Source organism: Mustela lutreola, chromosome 1 (genome assembly GCF_030435805.1).
Source record: "Mustela lutreola isolate mMusLut2 chromosome 1, mMusLut2.pri, whole genome shotgun sequence".
Taxonomy (NCBI): Eukaryota; Metazoa; Chordata; class Mammalia; order Carnivora; family Mustelidae; genus Mustela; species Mustela lutreola.
Genome location: NC_081290.1, coordinates 4,417,537 through 4,441,014, shown reverse-complemented (window position 1 = coordinate 4,441,014; position 23,478 = coordinate 4,417,537). Strand labels below are relative to the sequence as shown.

The 23,478-nt window shown below is 50.2% G+C and overlaps 1 protein-coding gene across 4 annotated transcripts in view; it reads left to right on the top strand.

Moving 5' to 3' along the window:
* FRAS1 (Fraser extracellular matrix complex subunit 1) overlaps nt 1-23,478 on the top strand; it is a 409,111-nt gene that overhangs the window by 320,341 nt on the left and 65,292 nt on the right. For all 4 annotated transcript variants that reach the window (XM_059156621.1, XM_059156705.1, XM_059156534.1 and 1 more), the window contains 11 exons: nt 648-796; nt 972-1,131; nt 2,707-2,842; nt 6,486-6,676; nt 7,653-7,806; nt 8,987-9,250; nt 11,084-11,272; nt 12,620-12,739; nt 12,997-13,176; nt 21,608-21,732; nt 21,925-22,065. In XM_059156621.1, coding sequence (XP_059012604.1) covers nt 648-796; nt 972-1,131; nt 2,707-2,842; nt 6,486-6,676; nt 7,653-7,806; nt 8,987-9,250; nt 11,084-11,272; nt 12,620-12,739; nt 12,997-13,176; nt 21,608-21,732; nt 21,925-22,065 — 1,809 coding nt within the window. The remainder of the gene's footprint in view (nt 1-647; nt 797-971; nt 1,132-2,706; nt 2,843-6,485; nt 6,677-7,652; nt 7,807-8,986; nt 9,251-11,083; nt 11,273-12,619; nt 12,740-12,996; nt 13,177-21,607; nt 21,733-21,924; nt 22,066-23,478) is intronic.

The following is a 23,478-nucleotide window of genomic DNA, read 5'->3' as shown; positions in this document are numbered from 1 at the left end:
GGAAAGGAAAATGGTTAAGATTGGTCATCTTGAGGGTTGAGTATCTGTGGGTTCCATCCTGATAAAATGAAATCCGTAAGATTTCCTAAATTCGTCTGTTATGCTAAAATTTTTCCCATGTCAAATATTACTTATAGTGAGTCACTGGCTATGCTAAATGACTTCCCTTCTTCTCTTTCACACACTTTTCTTTCTCATTGTATTACATGGTATGTTGGAGTTTTATCTGTTTCTCTAAAAAGTAAACCATCCTTTGAAACTCGGAAAGAAGCCTACCACTGTGTTTATGGGATGGAGACTTACGTCTCCGACCATGTTTTATTCTTCACTAGATTCATGTCATAAAAGCACAACCCTGTGGAGCTCCTACAGTAGCAATAGGGCATCTCTTTGTTTTATGTCCCATGCCTAAAGTGCATTTCCTCACTGTTTTCTTGAGCTACTCTTGAAAGAAGACATTATCCAAGAGGTATTTTACAAAGAATAAATAATGGGATTTTCATGCACTTTGAAATGGCGTTGCTTTACCACAAAGGGAAAGAGACCTTTTCAGTTGGCAGAGAAGTAAGCACCCATGACTTTACCTCCTGGACGTATTTATTCCTACAAGTGTGTGTTCATGTCTTGCCTCATGTCTGCCCAATTAGGATGATTCTTCCCCCGATTCAGAGATCTGGATTCAGTTAAGTTCCCTGCCCACGTATGGTGCTCTCTTCAGAGTGTCCGGACCTGAGGTGGAGGAGCTCTCAGAGGTCTCCAACTTCACGATGGAAGACGTCAACAACCAGAAAATTAGGTATTTAACCACTGTGTATTATTGACAGAGTTTGTAAAAATTGTATTAAAATATTTAAGCAACTGACCGGTAGTCCCTTGAAAGACTAAATTGCCACATTTTTAAACAGAGATGCAGCCGTCTTACGTGGCTTGTCCCAGAGCTCGTTCATTTGACTCAGCCCTCCCCTGTGCAGGTACTCCGCTGTGTCGGAGACTGACGGTCTGGTTACTGATGGCTTCCATTTCTCTGTCTCCGATACGGACCGCAACCGTCTGGACAATCAGATGTTTACCGTCACTATCACGCCTGTTCAGAACCCGCCTCCAGTCCTTGCGTTTGCGGACCTCATCACGGTAAACAGTTCTCAGAGCAGTGGGCAGTGAGTGCTGTGCAGAGATGAAATCTGTTCTGTTGTGAATACAGGATTTCTACCTGAATCGGCTGCCAAGTTCTTCCTGCAAAGTGTCTAGGCAATTGTGTCGAGATACGCATGGTTTTCAGTCATGAGTTTTTCAGAAAGTATGAGAAAATATATGCAGAAGATCAAATAATTGTATTTACATTATTTAGTCAAAAAAAATTCATGTGCTAGACATAAATGCTAAGTGTGTGTAGTATTTTGTATACTATACTAGGTACATATAGTAATGGAAGTAAAATTATAAATGGAATATATCTTTCAGGAGTTAAAAATCTAATGCTTCTGAGCACTAAAATATGAGGAGATGGACAATGTCCCCAAGTCACTTTTTAAGCTAATATTTATTACTGTAAAGCTTATTTATAGTTCCCAGTGGTGGGGAGGGAGGGGGCCATAAGATATGTCCCGTTCATGAGGTTACGCAGACTGAGTTCAAATGCTGCTTCTGCTATTGACTAGCTGAGTGACCCTGGACCAACGATATAATCTTTCTTAGCCCCAATTTCATCTTTAAACTGCAACTATTCCTGTTATCTAAAGGATTGCTCTGATTGTTAACAAAATACCATTTTAAACCGCCAGTACATACCAATACATACCAACACATGGTAGGGATTCCATAAGAGTTAATTCAGTCTCCTTGTCCTGCTCTGTGTACATACCACATGCCAAAAACTCAAAGAGTTTTTCTGGTTTTGCCAAGCAACTAAAAATCCGTAAAACTGACTTGTTTCCAAATGGTTCTGCTATTGCATACCCTGGAAACCCATTTGGCTCTTCTCCATCGCCAGAGTCAGGGTGAGCTTCCGCTCTGTACCTCGTAGATCTTTCTACATCTGGCCACGCATTGTTCAGAGTGAAAGGCTCAGGCGCCCCAACAGGCCAGCAGAAGCACCAGGATCAGGTCACGGGGTTAGCATACAAAGCAGGGCCCTAAAGGAAAAAAGTTAGGTCCAGCAAGTGCTTTTACTAAGATGGATTCATTTTCCTCCTTAATCTTAAGATTAGCACTCACTTTGGGGTGTGGAGAGGAAGCCCTTTCCTCCTGCGTCCCTATCAGCACGTACCCTAAGGGGGTGAGCAGGACGTTCCTGCTGGGAGGGGGCGCCTGCAGGACAGTCACCCTCCCGGTCCGCGAGGGAGGACGCCCGGACGGTGGTCCCCGGGCTGCAGGCTTTGGAACCACGGGAGGGAAGCGAGGCAGCCGTGCCGCCGCGCTGGGCTCAGGCGGGGGTCAGAACGGGCCAGAGCCCCTTCGTAACCAGGTCCGTCAGGGAGGCAAGCACAGCTCTGAGGGGAGACACAGGAGCCCGGTGGCCGAGTGCAGCTCTGCGCGGCCCGGGGCCAGCACGCCCCCCCCCCCCCCCCCCGCCCCGTCTGCAGAGGCTTCGCCTCCTCCGGGCAGCGGAACCGGTGCTGGGAGGTCCCCCCAGGCAGCACGTTCCGGTCCTGCTCTTTTCGCGGCAGTTGTGTGCCGCCGGGGGCTGCAGGATCTCTTCTTTCGCAGGTCGAGGAGGGAGGGCGAGCCCCCCTCTCCTTCCCGCACTTCTTCGCCGCCGCCGACCAGGACGGCCTCCGGAGCGACGCGGTCATTACGCTGAGCGCGCTGCCCCGCTACGGCTGCATCGAGAACGCGGGCACAGGTAGGCCGTGGCCGGGCGGCCGAGTCGCTCCTGACCTGGCGACAAGGGAGGGTGGGGGGGCAGCTGCCTCCAGTCCAAGCTGGACGCGGGGGCGAAGGAGGAGCAGATCCATTTCCAAGACACAGGAGGGAGGGAGGTTCAGGCACTCGGGGTCTCCTGAGCGCTTCCTGTGTGCCAGGCGCAGGGCTGTAACGGGACACGAAAGGAACAGACACCCCTACCTGCCTGTGGCCACAGACCCTGGGGGGCGGGGGACAGATAAGAAGCCGAACGAAGGAGAGGATCGGATGAGATGTAGGAGGCCCCTCGGTGCTGCGAGACAAGACAGCGGCGTGGGGGTCGGGAGCGCCAGCAACAGGGAGAGGAAGGACCCATGGCCTCGGAGCCCAGGGTCAAGGACATAAGGATGCCTGTCCTTCCGCTGCAAGGCGGCCGCAGCTCACCTGAGCCCCTGCTCCGGGTTCAGCTCCTTCGAAGGCTGTGACATGGATTGGAAGGCCTGCTTGTCCGTCTGTGACCCCTCCACAGCCCCCCGCTCCACCATCTGCCCTGGACCCCCGCGGCTCTTGCTGCGTGTCGCAGGAAAGGAGAGGCGAGACAGCGTGTCCTGTCCCCGGCCCCCCGAGACCGCGGTGACTGGCAGTTGAGACAGGTCCTGGCAGGTCACCGGCGGCTGCCTCTGCGGTGAGATCTCCGCGGGCCGGTGCGTGGCTCTAATTGGCGTGTCACTAGCAACTCCCGCAGAGAGGCCCTGGACTGAGCGTGTCTGGGGCCAGCATGAGGCCTGGGGTTGGAGCCTCGTCTCCTGGAATCCACTTAGCGGCGGCTGCATTTTCCTCCGGAAAACTGCGGGTCCTTCCCCCGATCTTGCCTTTCATTGCGGGCACTCGGGGTTGTTTATCGCCGACTTAGATCTATCTCAACACGTGTTAGTGCCAGAGACGGAGGATAAGAAGGTGAGGAAGACACAGCCCTGCCTGGAGAGGGAGACGGAGAGGAAGACCAGCAAATGCCAGGAAATCAAACGTGCTGGCCCAGGGCAAGGGCCAAGCCCTGAGGAGGTACACAGCGCAGACCAGTGAATTCCGTGGGAGCAGGCTGAATGGCTGTTGGAAGGGACGGGTTCGTGAGAGGCTCACGGCGGGCAGAGGAAGGGCACGCACGAAGGTGGGGAGACCCGTCTCTCCCTCTTTTCTCTCCAGGATTTTGGTTTTTTTTAAAGCCTCCCCACGTGCTTTGATGTTAACCTGGACTGCCTACAGGGGAGTATTTCCCTGGCCTAGAAGTCAAACTTCTGCCAAGCTCCAGCTCTCTAAACAGTGATTCTCAAACTCTCGTGGGTACTCGACTCAGCTGGAGGCTTGTGAAAACACAGTGTCCTGAGTGGCAGCCCCAGAGCACCCCTGGGCAGAGGCTGGGGAGCCCCTGCGTTTGCATGTCCCCCAGCTCATAGGCGATGCCATAGCTGCTGGCCTGGGGACCGTATTTGGAGAATCACTGCTCTGCGTCAGTATGAGCCTGGGAGTAAGAAAAAGGCGCTCAGGTGGCGGTGGGAAGGGCTGGGGGTGCAGATGATGATCCCAAGACACTTTACGGGCTCCGGCCCTCTCTCCAGGGTGTTCAGCCCCGAGCCTGTTTTGTGTGTCTGAAACCGGCTATCCAGATTCAGAACCCAGCAGTTCTGCAGAATGCCTTTTGGAAACTATTACAAGGAGCAGCTTTAACTTCTTACCAGCAAGCCAGGAAGAAACAGAATAATTCTGTTGTGAGGCGGGAAAGGAACAGCACGCGCTCTACGGTCGGTTAGGACCAGCGCAAACAGAATAGACCCTCGAGGGTCTCGAGGGCGTGCGTCACCGGTTCCCGCACGACGCGGTAGTAGATGTTCCGGATGAGAGCCTGCGTGCATCAGGAATGGTTTAATTTTCACGCAGTGTACTCTGCTGAAGGGTGCGGGGAAGCACTAATGACAACGAGTTACGTGAGAAAGCAGAAGGTGCAGTTTTGAAACTGGGAAGGCTGGTGCTTAAAGCTTCGGTGACAGATTCGCTTGTTGAATGGCTTGTTTTCCAATGACAGGAAGTGAGTCATTTCTCTCTGGGAGTTTATTTTTAGGCATCATTTAGTTTATTAACCCAAGTAAACAAGCCACATTTTTCATATTTGCTGTCGGTCAGTGTAAAGGGAAAATAAAAATTCGAAGGAATGACAGCACTCTGTCCTGGAAACACTGACCTGTGTGTGCTGGGGACTGTCCGGTCACAGCTCGCTCAGACTCCTCCATGCTCCTGGTGTCAAGAGGAACGGAACCCGATGGGTAAAATCTAACACATTTCATGTTGAAGAAAAAACACTTGTCCTGAGTTCTTATTTCAAACAAATTGTAAGTAATACTTTTTCAGTCCTAGCCTTTCTGTTGGAAGGTTAACCAAAAAAATGACAGTGTCTACAATTTAGGAAGTCAATGGCTTTTTGATTTATGACCTGATCTTTGCAAAGAGCCGTGGAAGAGACAAAGAGAAAGCTTTGTTGCTTTCAGAAATTCTATACACACTTTTCTTTGTTGATATGTATCCAGGGGATGTTTGAAGATACAGGGGTTTCTTTTTCTCCTCTCTTCAGAGGAAAATGTGGTAACAACTTAAAATCAATCAATTAGAGAGACTCAGACCAAGGAAGAGACAAGCCATCCATCATTTAGACAGTGTTTACTCTTCCCCTTGGCCTTTTCCGGGTTTGGCTGGGGTTGGGTTGAAAAGAAGAGTTAACCAGAACCAGCTCGATGTCCGGAGCTCGGCACGGAGCTTGAGCATCTCAGTGCTTGGACGGCCGTGGATGGTCTCGGAGCATCGCAGCAGCCCTGGTGTGCCGTCCCGGGGGCTGAGCTCTGACCCATGGGGAGGTTTCCTTAAGGAACTGAGGTCAAATGAAAGCACGCTTGTTGAGGTATCTCTTAGATCAAGTATACAGTTAATCTTCTCCTACATAGAGGAGGATTCCTAGGGCGCCTGGGTGGTTCGTTTGTTTAGCGCCTGCCTTCGGCTCAGACCATGATCCCAGGCTCCTGGGATCAAGCCCTGCATTGGGCTCTCTGCTCAGCAGGAACCTGCTTCTCCCTCTCCCTTTCCAGCTGCTTGTGTTCCCTCTCTCGCTTTGCTCTCGGTCAAATAAGTAAATAAAATCTCTCTAAAAAAAAAAGAAGGAGGAAGAGGAGGCTTCCTCTCGCGTGTGTGCGAGGCAGGGCGGTTTTGAAACTGAGCAGAGCTTCAGGTGGCACCTTGCATTTGTGCTGCTACTCGTCTGAGGACTTACTTTATCACAGATTTCTAACAAAACAACCGCGGATTCTTTTTTTAAATTCTTGCTATATACAGTAACGCTCTGAGTGCTTCCATGCGTCTTATCTCATTTGGTTCCCTGTCGAAACAGCCGGCAGGCGTACCCCTGTGAGGATGAGAAATAGTAGGGAAACTGGAATTTGACCCCGAATCTTCCATTTCGAGCCTTCCGTTCTTCCCATCCTCCATTGTTATCCTCCAGTGTATTTTGTCTTTTGCTGATAATGCTGTCATGTTTTCTAGTTCCGCCTAGTGAGCAAGCACGGGTGGATCAAGGTAAAACTTCTCTCTTGATGTTGACGCAGGTGATCGTTTTGGCCCTGGAACTACCAGTGACCTAGAGGCGTCATTCCCTATTCAAGATGTCCTGGAAAACTACATTTACTACTTCCAGAGCGTTCATGAAAGCATTGAGCCAACGCATGATATTTTTAGTTTTTATGTAACCGATGGACACAGTCGCTCAGAAGTCCACAGCATCAATATCACCATTGAGGTAAAGACTTCGAAGTTGGAACACGGGGCCTCTGACAAAAATGTCCCAGCATTAGCTAGCCTTCCATGAGCTCAAAAACAAGATCCCATTTAACCTTCAGTTTTCAAGGTCAATTTAAAAATACAACCCTGACCTTGCGGACACTTGTAGAATTAAGGCTAGCATTTGGAGAGGGTCTGATTTGGAAATCTGAATTTCCACTTCGGGGTAAAATTTGTTCATTCTGTGTGAAAACGGTTTGTGAGGGTCAGACAGAGAAACAGTGTCAGTCTCATATTTAGCTGAAAACCAACATATACCTGTTATCCCCTGAAACTATTGTATTTAGTCACATGCATACTTGCCTTTTCTTACTTTTGATGCATGTATTTGTTAAATTGTAACATCAGAGAAACATGTTCCTCGATGCTGTCTTTGTTCTCACTTGAGCAGCTGGAGAGCTTGCTCTGCCAGCCCGGGGAGACGGAGATAGAGAAGGTAAAAGACAGCAATGGAATCCCCTCTCTCCTAGGAAAGGAACCTTCCGAGGTGGTCCAGGCGGCTGGCACGAGGTCAGGGAGACAGTTTTAGGAACCCACGCCTTTAGATACGGTGCTGTCCTACAGTACTATGATACTTTTGGGGTTTTCTAGGACAGTTTTGATTTCAAACAATGTGCTCTTTTATCCTCAAAATATACTCATACTTCTCTAGCCACATGTCCAGATTTTTGGTCCAAAAAGCGCCATCACTGTCCCCGTGGAAAATATCTTGAAGATTTCTGTAGAACGTCCATTTCTTTTCAAGGGGACATTTTGCTGGTGTGACTTGCTCCTCTTTCAAACAAACCGTTTTGACGGGGAATTGCAGATGGTGACCATTAAATGCTATTTTGAGAGTGAAAGTTGGTGTGACAATGGTGCTTTCGCTGACTAAGATGCATTTTCTTTCTTAAACCAATATCCGCGTGAGACCTGATATTTTATGCTTTCATCAGAGGAAGAACGACGAGCCTCCCAGGGTGACCTTGCGGCCCCTCGGCGTGCAGCTGAGCTCCGGAGTGGTGATAAGCAATTCTTCCCTGAGCCTGCAGGACCTGGACACTCCGGATAATGAGCTGGTTTTTGTATTGACAAAAAAGCCTGACCACGGTAGGACCAACTGCATGGCAAGCTTCTTAATCCAGAAGGCTGTTAGGACTTTAGAATAAGCACAGATTTCTGTTGGTTTTTCTTCCGCTTTGCCTGTGCATAGCCCATTCTTTGCATCAGAGTATAATCAGATTCACAGCTAGCCAATATTCTTTGGGGTCACCGTGGACACCAGTGGCTCTAAAAAGTCTGAATCCCAGGTAATTGGTGTCTCGGAAATTCAATTTCAGCTGTTTTCTTGCTCTCTTATATAACCTCGGGCAAGACAGGTTTAGAGTTCTGTTCTCAGAGCAGGCTTCATTACTGAATGGTCCTGGGCCACCTCATGCAAGCAACAGGGTGGCCCCCTTGCTATTAATTGCACAAGTGTTCACATCAGGTTAGAGGTGAGCTGGATGTCTTTATGAACTTGATCCTTTTGCAAAGAAAGCACTTTTCCTGATTAAACCAGAGGTAAAAACCACCATGGGAATCTTTTACCTACTTCTTTTCTAAGTGCCGTCCCTCTGGTGTTCGCCAAAGCTCTGGAACTTTCATCTCCCAGGGGGTACGTTAGTGTATCATAACCCCGTGGTCTTTTAAAGATGAAGTTTCACTGTCGATGGGAGGTTAATAGAAGAGTCTGTTGGTCATTGCGTTTTATCTTCCTTCACTTTTACTTACTTTAATGAAGCACTTTAACTGTCCCATCATGATACACATGACCCTTGAAAACAGAAAAATATGCTCCCACCCAAAGATGTCTAGTGTCCTTCTGAATTTAAAAGGAATTCAAAACAGTCCCTTCTCCCCTGCCAGGTGCCCTAGAGGGAAAGCAGCAGAAGTGCGCCCTTTGCAGATGGGGAAAATAAGGTGTAGTTAATGCAGTGACTTTGAGTTCATGGAGGGAGACTTGATCTCTAAGCCACTGTATTACCACATGAATTGTGTCTCCTTAAGAGATTTTTGAACAGGAAAGGTTGCATCTTATCTTCTTTATTTGTAGATGAGGCCGCAGGGCAGCCCCCTGTGCCTCTACAGAAAATTCTCAGTCATTGGTCATTTATGTGTGTGTGTCACCAAGAGCCTGTGAGGTGCTGGACAGTCTACCCAGGCTCATGCTAGCTGGGAAAGCGGCCATTCTTTGGTGCCGTATGTATTCTACTGTTGTTTCCTTGCTTTTCTTTACTCTCTTCCTCAGGCCGTCTGCTCTGGAGGGAAACTGCTTCTGAGCCTCTGGAGAATGGAAGGGTTTTAACTCCAGGCTCCTCCTTCACCTACCAGGATGTGCTGGCCGGGCTGGTCGGGTACATGCCTGCTGGCCCCGGGGTGGCAGTGGATGAGTTCCGGTTCTCCCTCTCGGACGGCCTCCACATGGCCACCGGGAGGCTGGAGATCTACATAGAGCTGCCTACAAGCGGCTCCCCCAACGTGGCCGTAAACCGAGGCCTTCAGCTCTCAGCAGGTACCGCGGGGATGTGAGAGAGCGGCTGCGGTCCCTCCGCTCCACTCGGTCCTTGTCAGTGCGCGGGCCAGCTCTGCGCCGGGTGTCCGTCCTTGTCAGTGCGCGGGCCAGCTCTGTGGCGGGTGTTAACGAGGCCTTCGAAGTCAGAGGGAACGGAGGTGGGGAGAGCTATTCTTTTAGGGACACAAGCGTTGTGAGTGACCAATGTTAATCTCTGTGTAACTGTCTGTGAATTTGAGAAGAGATTGAGAAGAGTTTAGAGCACTTCCAGGGCCCTTAAAACTTCAGTGTATCCAGCTACTCAGGCCAGGTTTCTTAGAACACGGCCCATACCCAGCAGCCCCACGGGATACAACGGCAACAGCAACAGAAGAAATCCAACACAGCTTTCAAGACGCTTATTTTCAAGTGGCAGGGGGCATGGGGGGTGCAATCTGGAAGCCATCATACACGGAAAGAGATTATAAAAATAACTGAGAGTCACTAGACGTGGTATCCTAGGGTATAAGACTCGCAAGTTTGCCTGTCTATAAGCAGCACCTGAAGGACCCGTGACATGTCAGTCTTGAATCAGTGGGCAGCTGGGAGTCACTTAGAGAGGGCGCCTTTTCCCCCCAGAACATCTGCATCCCACTGGGGTCCTATGTGTTTATCTACCCTTAGTTTCACATGTGTCTTGTAGTGAAAACTATACAGCATGATGGTATCTGAAAATTGGCAGATTCCCCAAGGTCCCCATTATCGATCTGAGATTTCCCTCTCGCCTATTGACAAGCCAGTCAGTCAGCCCGTCAGTGTTTCATGGGTGCTGATAGAAGACAAGAGACTCCTGGGTCAGAGACCACATACTTTGTTACTCATGCACGATGGGCAGCATTGCCATCAGCAACTTTGTAGCGTTTCGCTCGGCACTCCAAGACTGGTGGAGACGATGCCGAAGGCCCGGATGGATGCCTTCACGTGCCGTGGGTGGGGGGGGGGGGGTGGTGGTTACAGAAGAGGAACGCTGAGCTTGGGGGTCTCTCCCTGTGACAGTAACGATAAGCAAGCCTGATCTTTGTCCCAGAGGAAGATTATTACCTCATCCCTCGGGGATGCTTGCTGAGAATGGCCTGGGGAAGAACAGTTCGGCCTTGTGTCGTTGGCATTACCGGCAAGAACGCACAGGAGGCCCAGGGCTCAGCCAAACACTAGGATGTATGACACATGAATGACAAGCACCTACTTCACCTGATTTTACTATTTTTAATATGAGCTGGACAGGAAAGCAAGGGGCAAGGCCCTGAGAAGAGGTGATCACCACTTACTTGTGTCTCACCGCCGTCCCCAGCAACCTTCATAGCCTTCCAGGGCCCAGGACTCAGAGCCCCCTGTTTTATAATCTTGTAAACGTTGATTTTAACTATTAGGTTTGAGGTGGCAACAAAATACATTTATAAGTTTATGTAAATCTGTTGCTTATCATTTAATGAACCTCAAGAAGATGGTAAATAAGTTAGGTCCAAGAAGGTTTCACCAAAGATGTAGGAGTTGATACATCCGTCTAGAGAGGGGTAACTGCTAGGTCCCAGGAGCAGAGTGAGCACGGCACAGGGAGAGTGAAGTGGATCAGGAGAGAGAAGGGCTCTGATCTAAACCCAAGGGAGGATTAACAAATTGGGAGGTTGGGATTGTTTCACGTAGGGAAATTAAAATGTATGCAGTTGGAGATGGAGAAGCTCAAGCACCCAGTATTCACTTAAACCCAGGCAATGTGTGATCATTTCGTCTCTAGTCTCCTGAAATCACTTGACAATGATGGACAATGACCTCCTCTCTCCCACTCTCTTCCAGGGTCTGTAGCACGCATCACAGAGCAGCATTTGAGAGTGACAGATACCGATTCGGACGACCGGCAGGTGATGTACATCATGAAGGAGGATCCTGGCGTGGGGAGCCTGCAGATGGTGAAGAATGACAACCCTGAGCAAATCTCCGTGAAAGGCCCCATCCGGAGTTTCACCCAGGCCGACATCAGCCAAGGTCAGCCGGCTCTCCTGCACCTGCCCGGACTCAGAGTCCACCCACAGTAGCAAATGGGAGTTAAATGCCTGGTGCTTGTGGCAGTGAATTGCACTCTTTGTTTTGAATGAGAGCTGGTTATAGTTTCATTTATTCTTTCTTGTCTCCTCCAATTTTTGTTAAAAAAAAAAAAAAAAAGACTATCCTTGGCTAAAATGTGTTCATGCTTTGATATAGCGTTGATGAAATTTAGGGCTATTATGGAGAGAAAAAAAATCATTTTGACTTGCTATGATGCTAAAAAGTGTGTGAGAGAGAAAGGGAAAAGGGAGTAAATTGGGATGGATTAAGGTGGAAATTATGCCTGCCTTAGGTGAGCGATTTACATCTCTCTTCAGCTCCCCAAAGAGCGCAAGTTAATGAACTAAGCCAAATGGAAGGGCGTAAATCGGAGCTGCCAGGGCAGATGACGTAGCTCATCCCTCCTCCAGGAAATGCTGATGCGACGTAGAAGCATAAACGTTAAATGCTCCGGCGCTACCGTACAGTTCTTTCAGGAGTAAAAAGTTGGGGGGAAGGTTACATCGTGGGGGAAAAAAGTAACCCAAAGTCACGGGACAATGTGCGATTCCATTTGGAGATGGAAACATGGCCCCGAGGAGCAGAAATAAAGGTCTCGTCCATGCGCTGGCACTCAGATGGGTCACAGCCGAGTTCTCAGTGGGCCTGTGTGTCCTTTACTGAAGGGCCCAGAGTGGACCACGGGGTAATAGTTCCTTAATTATTCTCGGCCTCAGTGTGTCTTTGTAAGAATGAGACTGGGTACCTCCCCCCAAGATGTTCGGTTACATTTACATCGTGAGGTACCTGGAGGGGATGCGGGGGCTGAACAAAAATGCCGGGTTCACGCTTCTCCCCGTGGATCGTCGTGACTAGTGTGTAGCATGTGTCTGTTAACTTGTTGGTTGGAGCTGTAGTCGGTGTTGTCTCAGAAATGACTTAAGGCTGCCCTGGGAGGCGGGAGCGAGGGGCCCTGGGAGAACACGGGCCACATGACGTGGGCATCGTCGCTGCGCCTTCTCCTGTGGCTACTTCCTTCGAGTCTTTCCCATAAGCTAAGCCTCCACAGACGGTGGTACTTGGGCTGATTTCATTATGAGAGTGTTTCTGATGAGGAGGAAGTCAAGAGTGAGCGGGAAAGGGAGGAATTGAAAACGTCAGATTAACGTGTGGAAAGCCATGTCCAAGAGAGGAAGGTGTGAGTGGCGTCATTGGTGTGAATACCGCTCAGATCCCCACTTCCCGCTTCAGAAATAAGGGCAGAAGGCGCTGATCGAGAATCTTCATTATCTTGTCCTTTTTTTACAGGCCAAGTAGAATACAGACACGAGAAAGGAGAATCTGGCGGGAGCTTCGCTTTTAAATTTGATGTGGTTGATGGAGAAGGCAACACGCTGATGGGCCAGTCATTTTCCATCAGCGTTTTGGGTAAGGGGGCATTGGGTTTCTAAAAATATTCCAGAAGGTCTGAGGTCATAGAGTGTACACTGGGCTCACCTTGTTACCCAGCTCCGTGGGACTCTGGAGCCCTATCCCCTCTGCAGCGAGAAGCTCTGGCTCCTTGGGGCTGTCTTTGAGGGACAGGTCCAAGCATTATTCTGATTTTACTCCTGAGCCCCAGGCCCAGATCTGAAGGAAGAAGGCTGAAAGGACCCCTTTCCAATCACTGTTTCTGACATTTTCAGAAGACAATTCCCCACCAGTCATCACCACCAACAAAGGGCTGGTCTTGGATGAGAACTCAGTGGAGAAAATCACCGCTCTGCAGCTCTCCGCCACTGACCAGGAGAGTACGCCAACAGACCTGGTCTATACCATCACGAGACAGCCCGAGCTAGGCCACCTGGAACATGCTGCCTCACCAGGTGAGCCTGTCCGCTCTTGCTTCGTCCAACCAAAAGGTGGGATTTGTAAGTGTTGGGGGTAAGCCACACACACGTAGAGCCTGCCTTGGTTAATAGTTATCTTTGCCTTGTTGATTTTGACCATTACATACTGCTTTGTATCATACTTGGCACACAGTAGGTGCTCAATAATTCCTTGCTGGGAGTTGCACAGATAATTACAACTTTATGTAAGCAGCCTTGTCTCCATGACCAGATGGTCAATTCCTTTAGGGCAAACACTGCAGAATCGTTCTTCTAACGTCTGAACACCTGGCACCGTTATGATGCACCACATTTAAAAAATGTAATTCAGGAAATAGCCAGTGAGCATGTGTATTGGGCAAGATTCTAGTTGAGCTTCTGCTGAGGGGGCAAAAATAGATAGAGGAGGTCCCTCACCCTCCAGTGTGCTCTGTTGGACGAGACAAGGAGCCTCTGCCTCTAAACACTGATAAGGGAAGAATACCACAGGTATTTTTGAACTGTGTAAACCTGGTATCCTAGAAGGGAGATACTGCATTGGGTATCAAAAATGGGAGAGGCTGCATTAGGTAGGAGGGTGCACAGTGATGGTGTTTAAAATTTCCCTTAGAGGGTGTACGAGTGGCTCAGTCGGTTAAGTGTCTGCCTTCGGCTTGAGTCATGGTCCCCGGGTCCTGGGTTCGAGTGCCACACTGGGCTCCCTGCTCAGTGGAGAGACTGCTTCTCTCTCTGCCTGCTGCTCCCCCTGCTTGTGCTCTCTCTCTCTCTCTTTCTCTCTCTCTGACAAATAAATAAAATCTTTAAAAAAAAAAATTGGCGCTTGGAAGGAAAGTTTGAGCAGACAGAAATGGTGTTACTTTCAGATTTTATTTATTTATTTGACAGAGAGAGATCACAAGTAGACGGAGAGGCAGGCAGAGAGAGAGAGAGGGAAGCAGGCTCCCTGCTGAGCAGAGAGCCTGATGCGGGACTCAATCCCAGGACCCTGAGATCATGACCTGAACCGAAGGCAGCGGCGTAACCCACTGAGCCACCCAGGAGCCCCTGGTGTTACTTTCAAAGATGGGAATGGCACGTGGGCACATTCAGAAAATAGTGAGTGGGCAGGTTTAGCTAAAGCTTATATTCTGGAATAGGTGTAGATGCAGCCCATGGGTAGACGGAGATCTTACGAAGTTTTTTGTTTTTTTTTAAAGATTTTATTTGACAGACAGAGATCACAAGTAGACAGAGAGGCAGGCAGAGAAAGAGGAGGAAGCAGCTCCCTGAGGAGCAGAGAGCCCGATGCAGAGCTCAATCCCAGGACTCTGGGATCATGACCTGAGCCGAACGCAGAGGCTTCAACCCACTGAGCCACCCAGGCGCCCCTCTTACGAGGTTTTGAAAGCTGGGATGAGTGATCCCTGTGTAACTCAACAGGTGACAGAGAGTCACCGCAGAATTCTGGGCAGGGAAGGAAAGTGACCTTGATCCAGCGCCAGCAGGTGGACAGGAAGAAGGCGAGGGGAGCAGTGACAATGGGTCAGACGTCTGGCGTCCGGCCCAGGAGGAGGTGGTGAAGCTTCCCCTGGAGGGGCGGTAGGGTGGTAAGAGGAGAACCGTGGGAGAGCTCAGACCCAGCGCCCGGTGAGCTGTGTTCAGTCAACAGCAGTCAGTGGAGAGTGGGGGAGGGTTACGGGCGCAGAACCTGCAGGACGCGGCCACCCAATGGACCTGAGGCCCGGGAGTCACTTGCCCACGAGCCGTCTAAAGGTGGAGCTGTCTTTGTTTCGTACACCGTAGAGCACCGGTGGTTTGCATCCTTTGGATTTTAGGTTCCAAATCCTTCCTTCATTCCGCCGGGGGAGTCACAGAATAGGGGACGCGCTCACCGGGCTTCTACTCTCTCTAATACCGGGGGTCAGACCATGAGCAAACAAGACAGAGAGATGGGCTATCCATGGCGACGTGTATTTTGGGGGAGAATAAGAGCGCGCCAGGGTGCAGGGAGCAAGCGGGGAGGGGAAGACTCCCTGTTACAAGGCGACGTTTGACCAGAGTCCGGGGAGGCTGCGGGCCCCGCCGTGCGGCCATGAGAAGGAGAGGCTGTTGCAGTCGGGGATCGTGGGTTTTTCCCGCAGGGCAGGATCCGCCTGGCACCGTCCCTTCCGGAGGCAGCGAGACCGGCGCGTGGAGGGCGATCGGGAGGGTGCGCTGAGCGGAGGAGCTTCGAGGGGCGGAGGGTGGCCTGGCGGAGGAGGTGAGGGGCCTACGGGGCCGGTGAGGGGCCGAAATCCCTGGTGCGCAGGGAGCAGACGGCCCACGCTTCGTCCTGAAGGTCCCGGGAGAAGAACGCGCGTCAGCACTCCCAAGACCTTGGCTGCCGAAGACACTCGATAACTAATTCATGAGCTAATTGCTTCTGCCAGAATCCCGTCAGGCTGCTGATCGCATCTCGGGAAGATGAAAGGCCGGACGCGTGGCTGCTGTGCGGGGCAGCTGGCCCTACGCTCGGCAGCTCGGAAAGCTCGGAGCCCCAGCAAGGCACCGCCAGCGGCCCGGCTGCGGCTCCCTCCCGGCCCTCACTCGTCTTTGACCCGGGACTGTTAGGGCTTCCGTGCGCGGCCGCCTCCCTTACTCCTGTTCAGTGTTTACAATCTCGGCCTTCCCTGGGCTTGGATTCTGGCTGCCAAGACCAGGCCTGGGCTGCCTAGGGAGAGACGCTCATGGCGGCCACACTTCTCCCTTCTCTTGCGAAGGCACCTGCAAAAATAGCGGGAGCCCCCCCTCCCCGGGACACGACCCTACACCTGCCCTTTGCCACCGGGCCGGACTCCCCAACGCCCGGTTCGCGCCCCCGCAGGTGTTCTGAGGCCCCTCTTCCGGTCACGCTCTGTGGCCAGATCCGAGGCCGTCCCCTCCCCTGTCCTCTCGCGGACCCTTCCCACTGCGAATGGACCCCGGCTTTCTGCCCCTCCTGCCCTGCCAAGCCCATTGCGCGTCCTTTCTGTTGCATTTGGCCAGAATTCTCACCTTCCCCGCCTGCCCTGTGAGAACATGGTCAAGAACTTGATTCTTTTTAGATGTGGAACGTGTCCCTTCAGAGGACGTGCACGGTGACATCCCGCATCTCTTTCCTAAGGCAGCGGGCGCAGCTCAGGGGAGGGACCCCGCGCCTCCCCCTTGGCCTCAGTGGTGAGGAGGGTCGGCGGGGGCGGCCCGGCCGGTGCCTTCCGAGAAGAGCGCGGACTTCAGGCCTGTCCTGTGTCGGAGCTGCTTGGGGCCTGTCGGACGTGTCGGCTCCCACGCGCCGCACATGCCCGCTCACGGGGCAGCTCTGCAGTGGACCCGCTCGCGGCCGTCTCGGTCTGTGGGTCGGACGGTTGCTCCTGCCAGACACACGGGAAGGGCTGCGCACCCCGTTTTCTCCCGCGAGGAGAGGCAGCGCGCCGCGTGCCCGGGCGAACTGTGGGGAGACCCAGCGGGCCTGCCGCCTCTAGGGCGTCGCGGGACAGCGAGGCCGTGTGTGCCCTTGTCAAGGCTGTGGGGCCTCAGGGACTCTGAGGACCGTTTTGTCTCGAGGCATCGGAGTGAGAAGTCACATGATCGGAGAGTTGCTAAGCCTCTGAAGCAGAGAGACCAAGCTGCGGTGCCTTGAACAAGAAGTTCGTTTTCTCCCAGAGGTGGGGGCCCTGATGGCCTAAATGGCTCAGTGAACCCCGAGACGAGGCTCCCATCTCGGGTCCAAGTGACTCCTGTGACTGTTGTCATTTCCCAGCCGGCGATAAGCGACAAAGGCCGGGGGAGCCCACGCCGCGGTCTGTGTTGGGAGGATCGTGGCGGATGGCGTCGCAGCCCGGGCAGGAGGGTGGTCAGACGCGGGACACCCCCCCACCCCGGCATCCGGGGCTTCGCTGACGGGAGAAGTTTGTGTCCAAGTCAGGGCGGGGAAGAGTGGCGCCGGCACGACCCCCGGTCTCAGCTCCCCGAACACTCGCTGAGCGGCTCCCGCGGGAGAGCGTTGGTTTCGGGAGAGGGACACACACAGGTGGACACGCGCACACGTGGCTCCACGACACGGCAGGACAAGGATGGTGGCGAGGTCGGCCTGAGAGAGGCGTGCGGGTGAGTCAGGAAGGAGGCGTTCCTCGTCCTCTCTCACTTGGTGACAAGAGAGGAGACACGTTTGGGTTCTCCCCAGGAGCACAGAGCTACGAGCGGGCTGGGACTCCCGCGACACAGTGCCACGGCCTGGGCAACCTAACAGAGGACACGCGTTGTCCCACGGATCTGGGGCTGGACGTCGGAGGTCACGCTGTCCGCAGCGTCGCGATCCCCCGAGGGCGGTGACAGACGACCTGACCTGACCCAGGCCTCCGTCCTTGGCCCCTCAGAGTTGAACGTCTTCGCGCTGGCGGGGCGCGCGCCCTGTCCCTGTCCGTGGACGCGTGTACAGACTCTCCCCTCGTCTAGGGACGCTCCTCGGACTGGGTCGGGGCCCAGTTCAGTGACCACGTCTTAACCACGTGCGTTTGCAAAGATCCTGCTTCCCAGAAGGTCACAGCGTGAGGTGCTGAGGGTCGGGACTTCAGTGTGCGAGCGCGGGAGTGCGGGGCCCCGTTCGTGCCCTGCCGGGGCTTTGAACGAAAGCTGGCGCTGAAGAGTGAGGGTCTCCCACCGCCTCAGCCTGCGCCGGGCCGGGCCGCGTGCAGGGCGCCGTCCCGGCTCTGCGGGACGCGGGAAGGCCGAGGCAGGGCCCTCCCGGCCTGCTGGGAAGCAGATCCTTCAGGCTGCGGCCTCCGCGCACGCTTCCCTCACCCGGACTGAGCCTTTTCCGACGGGCCGCCCGCCGGGGGGCTGGAGCCGGGACAGGGTCGGTGTGCGGCTCCGTGGCACGGCCGGACACGGGGCTCAGCCGGCAGGCTCCTAAGGGACAGTGTCCTCGGTGCCACGCAAGTCCTCCAGGATGTTTCGAAGGGTAGCGACCTGCCCTCACAGGCAGGCGGGGCGACGCCGTCTTGGCCGTGAGCAGCTTACGTCTTCCGACGCCCAATAAGCAAAGGCTCGAATATTTATTTAAGTTTGCAGAGACGGAGAATCTGTGCACCGTGGGACCTCTTCGAGAGCAACCAGCTGGGTTCGTTCACCAAGCATGTCGTGAGCGCCTACTGTGTGCCAGCGCCGCTGCAGGTGCCCAGGGCTGACAAAACAGCAGGAGTTCGTCTTCTTGAAGCTTCTTTGTGGAGGCCATGGCCCTCCTCACCCTCGGGCACGAAGTCAGGGACATCACTCAAGCGATCATATTAAATACCCCATCAAAATCAGTACTTCAGACAAGAAAAATGCTACAGGCAAAAAAGTATTCTAGAAGAAACGATTCAATTAAAAATATCACGATGGTGATAGTTCAGGGTGGATCCGTGAGTGGCTTTGGGATTCTTTACCACATTTCTTGGTTTTTCACGTTCAAATTAAAGGATAAAAGTAAAATCCAAGAGGCTCCTTGCCCAGCCTGAAAAGTTTAGATGAGTTGTACGAAGAGTATTCCTGGGAAGCGTTAACTCTGGAGCTGGACGACCTGCGTTTCACCCTGTGGTGCCCTCATACTCACTGTGTGAGACCTTGAGGAGGTCACACTGGTTTTCTAATTTTACTCGTCTCACAATATAGAAAAATGGAGGTAATATGCCAACCTTGACCTCCCAGAACCGTTAAAAGAGAAAACTCAGTATGTATAATAAGCAAGCCTGAAACAGTGTTCCGCACATGGTAGGTGCTCAGTGTTGGCTCAGTGTTGGCTCGGTTGAACTGGGAAGATCAAGCCTAGAGCTCTCATATGCTGCTAGTGAAAATAGAAAAATACGTTATAAATATAAAATTTATATATAAATATATATATTATATATAAATATTTATATATAATATATATATAAATATATATATTATATATAAATATTTATATATAATATATATATTTATATATAAATATATATATAAATATATATAAAATTTGTATTTATATTTATATGTAAATATAAATTTAATATTTTATATTTAAAATATATATTTATAAAATTATAAATTTGTATTTATAAAATATAAAAATATATTTATATATTTATAAAAATATAAAATTTAAATTTATAAAAATTATAAAAATTTATATTTGTATTTATACAAAATATAAAATCTATATTTATAAAATAGTTCTAAAAACCCACTTAGTTTGCAGTTTCCGAGAAAGTAGAGCAGGTACCTAACATATAGTCCCACCATTCCACTCTTAGAGATTTATCCAAGAATACAAACTTATGCCCATACCAAGACTTGGGCACGAAGGATCATAGCAGCTTTATTTACAATAGCACAAAACTAGGAATGACCTAAATGTCCAACAACAGGTGAGTGGAAAAACAAACACGTCGTTTGTTTGACACGTTGGTTGTATGACACAGCTGTACGATTGAATACTATTCAGCAATAAAAAAGAAAAAAATTATTCAGGCATGCTGCAATATGGGTAAAACTCAAAATAATTATGTTAAGTGAAAGCATGCATAAAATAGTATATATTCTATGATTCTATTTGAAAATAATTATAAAAAATCCCACCAATCTATAGTTATAGAAAATAATTGCTTTGTTGCTTTGGGATCGGGTAGGGGACAAGGAAGGGAAGAATGGAAGAATTAGAGAGTGTCAGGAAATTTGGGGGGTGATGGATATGTTCTCTATGCTGATTAAGGTGATGGTTTCACGGGTGTGCCAAAGCTCATGAAATTGTGCACTTTAAATATGGCAATTTATTATATGTCAGTTTCTTCTCGATTAGAAATGTTAAGAAAAGATCATTCCCAACCTTGCTTTCCAAGAAGGAAAAATCTATCATGTTTCTTAATCACTCTCAGACTAACAGTGCGTATAAAGAGAACAGGGAAGTGGGTGACCAGTTGACTGGGAGACTCCAGACAAGTGCTTCCCCATGAGCTGTGGGGATAGATTCAAAGCAGGGAAAGAGATTTAAATTTCTCAGTGCAGACAGTCCGAAGTTATTAAAATTTTAAAGAATGTATGGATTTCCGTCTAGATCCACAAGACAAAGCGTTAAGACAGGGGCCGCATTTCTTGCCTGTCAACAGCTGAGGTAGCAAGCACAGAAATATCAGATGCCTCCTCGTCAAAAGAAAATAATGCCCCAATATGCAGAAGGCTGTTGTATCTAGGTGACAAATTTCAGATGATAAAGAGAGTTGCAAATGTAAACCATGCGGGTTGATTTTTTTTTTTTTTTTTTAGGAAAGATAAAGTCAGTGATATTGATGTCCCAGTTAAATGTAAAACAGTCAAAGTGGAATCTCTGTTTGTCTTTGTTTGTTTGTTTGTTTTAACTGAAAAGCCAGACTGGTTTTGCCAGGATTAACAGTAACATATAATATGTCCCAGGAAGCAGCAAATGAATTTCAGGACCAAACCAAAGGACTAGATTCAAAGGATTAATAATCCAACACCCAGAATCGGAAAGAGGGAATTTGCACTGAAGGAATTAAAGATGTGGTTTTGTCTCAGTCTTGGCTGGCACAGACCATGAGCCACAGAAGCCCTAAGATAGAAGCAAGAATTCTGGGCTGTTTTGCTAAATGTTGTGGGACATTGAAAAACACAAGATGTTACTCATTTGTGAGCTATGTTGACATTATCTAAAAATCACTTAAGTTTTTTTTTTTAACTTTTAAAACAAGTCTGAAAAAAATGTAACGTGCATCCTCTTTATCGTGTTATGAAAGGATGCTAGTGTTCTATGTCACTTAAGAGTTGAGGTAGAATGATCGCGCCTGCCCCACAGTCATGCAGTAAGGTTTTGTAACTGCCAGCCTGGCCCAGGTGGTGTATGAGAAGCTGGAAATCATGGACCAGAGAGATGAAAGGGACCTTGCAGAATATCCAATGAAGTCACGGATGCCAGGCTCACCAGTCACAGAGAAAAGCTTATGTGTAGCCAAGCCCAAGACTCCAGTGTTCGAAAGCAAAACCATCCCACAATATTAAAAATTAGGACAGGTTTCCAGAAAGGACTATGAGGCCATGGGGGCGTATAAAACTTAGCAGAGAGGAGTTTGGAGACTAAGGCAATGGCTCTGTGTTTCACAGGTTTGACCTGCACACATTAAACCCCTAGAGAAAGGAGAGGAACATTTGTTGAGCACCTGCTGTTGGCTTGGCGCATAGCAGAAGCCAGATAGTTAAGTTAACACATGCTCCCACGGAACATACGCTGTGGTATGGAAGAAGGTACACACAGGACTCTAGCACAGGTTCTCAGAGAAGCACATAAATGCTATAAACGAGATACAAGGGTTCCGTCTGGTGAGAGTACGGCATTTCTCTGGCATTAGAAGTATGGCTAGCATTTGGACATCCTTCCTCTGGTTCTCGCTTCCCCTTCTGCTAGGTACCCAGATCCGTTCCTTTACTCAAGCTGACCTGACTTCACGCAGCATTCAGTATGTCCACTCCAGCGACACCGAGAAACACTCCGACGCCTTCGACTTTACGCTCTCCGATGGCATCAGTGAGGTAGGCAAGGCACTCCGTCTCCTCAGGGAACGGGTTCTGATTCAGAAGTCTTCGTTGAAGGGAGTGTGCAAAGCAACTCTGCGAGCTTCACTACCCCCTGCTCTCACCCAAAAATAGTGCAGAGAGAGCACCTACCTTCTGCTTAGGTGGGTGCAGGGGATGGGTGTCCCACCTGCACTTTCTGCCGTTTAGGTGACCCAGACTTTCCACATCACCATACACCCTGTGGATGATTCGCTCCCTGTTGTACGGAACCTGGGTCTGCGGGTACAGGAGGGCGTGAGGAAGACCATCACCGAGTTTGAGCTCAAGGCGGTGGATGCAGACACGGAGGTAAAAGCAATCCCCTCGGTTCCCTGGCTGCATGAGGGCTGATCTGTCACACTGGGAATCTGTGTCCCGGGGGTAGGGCAGAGTAGCGAGGTTAGTGCAAGCATCCTTGAGAGGTTAGAAATCAGAGGACACTGTGGCCTTCTGGAAAAGAGAAGCTAATATACTTGAGATCAAATTGTTTTTAAATCCTTTCTGAACTCCTAGATACATTCATTCTCTCCCCTGATTACCGGGAGCAATCCCTTAACATGCTGATTGTTTTTCACGTGATTCATAGAAAATTAGATGACCTTTCAGCCAGTTTTTTTATTCTTTCTTATTGAAGCAAGCAAGGGTTTGGGGCACCTATTCATTTTTCCTACCATTTACCTCCTTCATTCAGACTTCTCTGAATGACCATGGAATATTGCGATGTGCACTTCCTCCAAGAAGTAGGCTTTATTCAGTAAAACAGGGCACGTAGAGACTGAACTCTTATCCTTGCGATGCTTCCGGAGTCTAACCTTAGGCCTGACTTCGCTCTCACAGAGGGCCAGCGCCGTGTCCGTCATTCTCTTCCCCTTCCCTGCGCCGCACTCGATCTGTCACTTCTTCTCAAAACACTGGTCACCTGGTACGTGCCAGCCTGCGCTCCAGATGCTAAGGACGGGGCTGTGATCAACCCCAGCTCCAGCCTTAGGGAGTTTTCAGCCTTCGGTTAGGGGAACCGTCAAGAAAGAATATGTAATACCGTGTCGGAGATGATGAGGGCTGTGAATTAAAAGACAAAGCAAGGTAAAGGAGATGGGGTCTGGAGGATGCGTTATTGTAGACGGATGGCCGGACAAGTCTCTAAGGAGTGATAGTCGAGCAGAAATAACATGAAGTGGAAGCAAGCGATGCAGTTATCTGAGTTACTCTCGGAGCAAAACCAGGAGCACAAAGGCCCTGTGGTCAAGTGTGCTTGGAACCTTGGAGTCACAACAAACGAGCAAAGAGGCCCATACCGGGGAGCAAACAGGAGGAAAGAAGGCAGCCAGAGCGGAACCCTGCCGCCAGGTCGCGGAGGAGGGCCTCGCTGGCCCAGGTCAGGCCTTTGCATTTTATTCTAGGTCGGTGGCAAGTCACTGGGAAGGCTTGAGCGTGGTTTTCTACATCTTTTATTTTTCCTTCTGTGTCTCACCCTCGAAGCTGCAATTAGAAATGGGAAATTAGCTTCTGTTTGATGCATATGGGATTCTATATTTGAGAATTTTGGAAAAGTGCTGGGGGCGGGGGGGAGTTGGGAAGGAAATGAGTAGTTATAAAAGGTCTAGCTCCCGTTGCCCTAGCAGAGGTAAAAAATTCAGGTTTTCCCCTATGACCCCTAAAAGACAAATTTGAATGTCTTAGTCTCACCCCAGAAGGCACCAGAACGTAAGTTCAAGTGTAATA